The sequence below is a fragment of the Chenopodium album genome, chromosome 3 (assembly GCF_948465745.1).
Source record: "Chenopodium album chromosome 3, dcCheAlbu1.1, whole genome shotgun sequence".
NCBI lineage: Eukaryota > Viridiplantae > Streptophyta > Magnoliopsida > Caryophyllales > Amaranthaceae > Chenopodium > Chenopodium album.
Window position 1 is genome coordinate 4602358 of NC_137836.1, and position 6064 is coordinate 4608421.

A 6064-nucleotide genomic window follows, 5' to 3' on the forward strand; every position below is an offset into this window, starting at 1 on the left:
CCATAAGCTCCCCATAGCTATTACATAGAGAAGCTAGACTATGGGCAACTCGATTTCCTTCCCTCTTAACAAAAGAAAAAGAACAAGATAAACAAGAACTAGAAATCTTTAAAATATCATGAACAATCGACCCAAAAACAGAAGGACTAGCATCCGACTTCACCAAGCAAGAGTAGAGCTTAAGGCAATCGGTTTCAAGGCAAATCTTATTGAAACCAGATTCGAGAGTGATTCTTAGTGTTCGAAACTAATCAATTGCTAAATTATTCTTTAAAATCACGCAATATGATGAAAACATTATGCAATGCAGGAAGGAAAAATCCAGAAGCTTGCTTAATTCAGGAAGGAACGATGAGTTTATATAAAGCTCAGGTAGGCCTTATGCATCATCTTTCAATCCTTCTTACTTTACTCAATTAATTGATAAATAATTAACCATGTAGTCCATGTTTATGTTTTTTATAGTTAAAACCGACTTATATCACCATTCATGAACTCAACCCTTGTATTGAAAATAAAAGAGTTTTCTGTTTTGCTATATTGGGAAATATTTGGTTACTCGGTTCCCATTATTCTAATCAGCTCACAATTCAGCCATGAATTATATGTCATAGCACAAAAGCCTATGGTACTTCATTTCCGATGGCCCACAATATATACTCTGTATTTGCAAGCAACAAGCCAACAACACACAGAGCCACAAGAAAGAATTTAAATCATAGAATGTAAGCATATGCATTATACAAGATTGAGTAAATATTTAAAATTATAATCCATTTAGCTTTTTTTTTAAAAAAAAAAAAAAAAACAAAATCAATTTTGCGTTCACCTTCTCCTTTTGCTTTCCTTGACTCAACGTCTCCACCTTTTCAATTTTAACCAAAAAAAAAAGAAAAAAAAAAGCAAATTCCTTTCTATTAATCTCAAACAAATTAAAATCTACATATTATTGACCAAAATAGCGATATAATTGAGGAATATAACAAAATTGAAAACTTATTTTGTATGAACTCAACCAAATTATCCTGAAATCATATTGTCAATTCCAACAAGATTACGACACAATTAAAATGAATAACATAATTGAAAAGCTAGAACAGAACATAATACATCAAAAATAGAATTAGGTTAAAATTACATAAGAAATTGAAAACAAAAATATCAAATTCAAAACGGAGAACAGACAATTTACCAGATGAAATACAAGGGATTAGAAGGCAAGCTTTAAAACTTAAATTCTCATCAGAAAAACTTAAAATTTGGATTTTTCTGCAAAAACCAAGTGAAGGATTCCAGGCTCATTGGTTGAAGCAGAGCAAAAATTAAGTTGGATTACTTATATAGTTTCCCCCGTATTAAGCAGAGCAAGAAAGCACCACTGCCTCATATGAATGGTGGAACAGGAAGCAAGGATATAGGGAAAAGCACCAAATACATTATTAAAAAAAAAAAGAAAAACAAAATCAAAAGTAAAAATAAAAATAAAAAAAATAAAAAAGAGAAGACAAGGGTAATTTTCGATCAAATTGAACCCTAAAATATTCAACCCACAAATATTAATAAAAATTGGTTTCCATTTTTTTCTCAAATTAGATCGAAGTAAATATGATAATAATTCACAAAGAGTAAATCCGATTTTAAAATGGAAACTTGATGATTGAAAAACACATTACCTTGTAAGCTGCTTCAATAAAGGGGAAAGCTCAGAATTTGCTTTAATCGGAAAAAGCTCGGAAGCTGCTTCAATGGAGAAAAAAAAATAAGAAAGTCGCATATTCGATCATTTAATAATAATAAAAAAAAAAATTTAACCTCAAAAGCTATTTCTATGGAGGGGTGAAAACCTAAAAGCCGCTTCAGAAACAGATTCAATCAACAAGAACAAGCAGCATCTACAAAAATATCACATAAATCGAAGAAATTGAAACCAAAAACTAACTTCGTTAATTAAATCAAAATCAAAGAACTCACCTTGAGGAAAGAGAAGAACCAAATTGCAAACAGATTTCTCAGCTTGAACCGCTACAACATCACCGCGATAACCCCGGCTATATGAGAATTGTTCCTAATGGTCGTGATCCCATGATTCCAGGCCCTTTGATGTTGTTAAGATAGAAATATATGATATTATCTTATATTGTATAGTTGGCATAACTTAGGACTTATGGCAATATTTGATCTCATCTAGATTGTTTCTTAAGTCCAACAGGATATCTTTGTACACTATATATTGATGGCATCTCTAATGAATGAAGGCAAGCTTTTACACTACACATTATTTTTTACATGGTATCAGAGCCGATTTTTTTAACCCCTAGCAATAGCAGACGATGATATACCACCACCGCCACCACCTTCAAAAATTGAACCGAATTCCCCTTTTTACCTTGGGTCGCAAGATCGACCTGGTGATTTTATAACTCCGACCCGCTTACGTGGAGACAATTACGATGATTGGGCTGCGGATATTCAGATGGCATTGGAGGCACGCCGGAAATTTAATTTTTTAGATGGAACGATAATAAGTCCGACTCCCCCCTGTACGCAGTCGGATTGGAACACGATCAATGATATGCTTGTTTCGTGGATTATGAATACCATAGACCCTGAGGTTAAGAGTACCCTGACAAAGTATAGAGAGACAAAGAAGCTATGGGATCATCTAAATCAGCGCTTTGCACTTGTTAATGGTCAGAGAATTCAACAATTGAAATCCTCGAGTGCAAAGTGCGAGCAGACGAAATCCATGTCTATTTCCACCTATTTTGGAAAATTAAATGCTCTGTGGGAGGAGCTATTTCATCATGAACCCATAATCAATTGTGTGTATTGCTCCAATTTCAAGGCAGGTGAACTCCACGCTCAAAGACGTGAGGCAAGGACGCTACACGATTTTTTGATGGGTTTGAATTCTAAGTATTACGCTCAATTGAGGGACAACATCCTCTCACAAAACCCTTTGCCCACCATTGATCGGGCTTATCTGCTAGCAATTCAAGATGAGCAAGTTCGGCAAGCAAAGACCACTTCAGGGGATAAAACAACGGAGTCAGTAGGCTTTGCTATGCGTGCTGCTGCTCCTAGTGCAGGTAATGGACGTGGCAGAGGAGAAAAATCCACCTTCACTCATTGTAAAAGGGTAGGACATGAGGCGTCAGGGTGCTTGTATTTGCAAGTTTGTACCCATTGTAAGAAGCAGGGTCACAAAGTTGGTGACTGCTATCTATGAACTTAATGGCTATCCCGAAGGATGGTTTGATCAGCCACGGTCTGATAGGGCAGGTCGGGGTCGTGGCAGCAACACAGGCAATAGTCGAGGTGCATCTCGTGCAAATGCAATGCACAACAATACAAGGACTTCGGTTCCAGGCAGCAACAATAATACGGCTACTCAGATTTTCACCCCGGATCAATGGAAGGCTATCGCAGCTGTTGTTAGTAATAATAAAATGTCGGATAATTGATTGAATGGTAAGTTCAATGATAATTTGTGGATAATCGATACAGGTGCAACTCATCATGTCACGGGAAATTTTTCGTGGTTGTTTGATACAACTCCTATTTTTGATTGTCCGGTTGGCTTGCCTAATGGTGAGACCGTGCTTACCGAGAAAGAGGGCTCAGTGCGCTTATCTAATTCCATTGTGCTTAATCATGTCCTCTATGTTCCAAACTTGACTTGTAATTTGATTTCGGTTTCTCAATTAAATGATGATTTGTAATGTATTGTCAAATTTAATTCCTCTTTGTGTGCTATACAGGACCAAATGGGGACGCTGATTAGAATGGGAGCTAGACGAGATGGACTTTACTACTTCGGAGGGCATTCGGTGCAACAAATCTCAGTGAATGTGCCAACATCTCAGTTAGATCTATGGCACAAGAGACTCGGTCATCCTTCGGAGAATGTAGTGAAGTTACTTCCTCTTGATAGTTTGAAGGGTAGATTAGGTAAAAATTGTGAAGTTTGTTTTAAGGCCAAACACCCTAGGGACAAGTTTCTTACTAGTGATAATAAGGCAAGCCGTATGTTTGAAAAAAATACATTGTGATTTGTGGGGCTCTTATAGACATGCTTCTTCTTGTGGAGCTCGTTATCTTTTTACTATAATTGATGATTTTTCCCGTGCTGTGTGGGTTTATGTGTTGGATGATGAAACAGAAGTTTTTCGTGTTTTTATGAATTTTGTAGCCATGATTGAACGTCAATTCTCTCAAACAATTAAAATTGTTCAAAGTGATAATGGTACGAAATTTAATTGCTTGCGTGACTATTTCAATGCCACTGGAGTTCTGTTTTACACATTTTGTGTTGGGACACCTCAACAAAATGGTCGAGTCGAACGGAAACACAAACACATTTTAAATGTTGCAAGAGCCTTGCGTTTTCAGGCACAATTAACTATTTACTTTTGGGAGGAATGTGTTCTTGCGGTCGCCCATCTGATTAATAGGACTCCCTCTCCTTTATTAAACAACAAAACACCCTTTGAGTTTTTATTTGGCTTTACTCCATTATATAATACAATCCATACCTTTGGATGTTTATTCTTTGCACATAATCAGAATGAAGGAGTTGTGTCTTCGATAAGTGCAATTACTAGATATATCAAGGATCACTATTATGGAGATAATAAGTTCATTCTCTTGGGGCGTCATCATCTGTTGCTAGACTATGAGAGATGATCTTTAGGCTAGTAAAATAGTCCAAAGCCCGCTAGAATGGATCCTATGAGGTCACACACAAAGGTATTGGGTTAAGCAAGTAAGAGGCCCATTAATGGGCCTTATGAGCATTTAACTAATCATGAATAGGATTGGGCTAGTGTAGTTTGATTGGGATTAGGAATTGGGCTTTGTAATGGACTCTTATTAGAGATGTGATCTATAAATAAGATCCATGCCTAGGGTTGATAAATTAAGTCACAATTAACTTACAGTGAATTGTGAATCAAGGCAAACAAAATCCTAAAAACCCTAACCTCCCCTTCTCTCTCTCACGACACCCCTCTCCCCTCCTTTGGACTTGTGGCCGGCCACCCCTAGTGGCGTTCGCGGTGGTTCATGGTGGTTTGTGACTAGTTCGTTGTTCATACTTCTCCGTAGAAAGTCGATTGAAGAGTTCGATCGCGACTAACTAGCATTAGTGGAGGTCTTAATCCGTGCATGTGGACCAAGTAGAGGAATCACGTTTGAGGTTCTTTGTCTTCCTTGTTCTTGCTCGATTACTAGTGGAATCACGCTTCAAAGGTATAATTCTTACTCTTTATGTGTTATGCATGAGATCCTTGGTTAGGTGCTTTATGAATATGATTCATGTTTATTCCGCTGCGTAGTACCTATAAGTCCCTACACAGAAAACCAAGGGGGATAAATTTGAGAGTCGGAGTAGAAAATGTGTATTTTTGGGATATCCGTTTGGTAAAAAGGGATGGTCATTATATGATCTCGAAAAGAAAGAGTTTTTCATTTCCCGGGATGTGAAGTTTTTTTAGGATGTCTTTCCATTCCGTGATTCGAATGAGGTGAATATTGAGCCAAAGAACATTATGCCCATGGTTGATGATGTCGTGGTTGATCTAGATTTTGAGTATAATTTGGTACATGGTGAAGCGCAAGAGATGAATGTCGTTGAGGAAGACATTACAGTACAACAGCCCCCTCAAGAACAGACTGCAGCCACGCCACAACAGCATGAAGCTGCCCTCATAGACCACTCCACGGGCAACCCGTTGTAATATGTTGCTGCCCGCATGGAGGCCGCGGAGTGCACTGCCAGCACGCAACGGCAATCTGCTGCTGCTATTCCAGTTCACCAGCAGCTCGGGTCTGACCCCCAGCCCGAGGCAGCAATGCCAGAGCAAGCTTAGTATCTTGAACAGTCCACGGCAGCCCAGTCTCAGCAGCTTGGTCGAGGTTTTCGTGAAAAAACTCCGTCGGTGAAATTGCGGGATTATGTGACGCATACAGTATTAGCAAAAAGTCCATCTCCATCAACGTCTACTCCATGTTCACAGCGATCCTCAGGTACTCCTTACTCTATAGCACATTATATCAATTGTGA

The 6064-nt window shown here is 38.1% G+C and overlaps 1 protein-coding gene across 1 annotated transcript; it reads left to right on the forward strand.

Annotated features, from left to right (window-relative positions):
* The first annotated feature begins 2590 nt into the window (after positions 1-2590).
* LOC145624747 (uncharacterized) lies at positions 2591-5738 on the forward strand. The gene is made up of 5 exons (XM_081677840.1): positions 2591-3089; positions 3250-3438; positions 3508-3644; positions 3762-4019; positions 5496-5738. The coding sequence occupies exons 1-5, from the start codon at positions 2591-2593 to the stop codon at positions 5736-5738; spliced, it is 1326 nt and encodes a 441-aa protein (XP_081533966.1).
* Positions 5739-6064: the final 326 nt, after the last annotated feature.

Bases quoted from the DNA above. Each gene is read 5' to 3' on its own strand.
- LOC145624747 (XM_081677840.1), top strand. From the start codon at position 2,591: ATGAATACCATAGACCCTGAGGTTAAGAGTACCCTGACAAAGTATAGA. The intron at 3,439-3,507 runs GTAATAATAAAA...TAATCGATACAG, and splicing joins GGCTATCGCAGCTGTTGTTA to GTGCAACTCATCATGTCACG. The intron at 3,645-3,761 runs GTGCTTAATCAT...TGTGCTATACAG, and splicing joins TGCGCTTATCTAATTCCATT to GACCAAATGGGGACGCTGAT.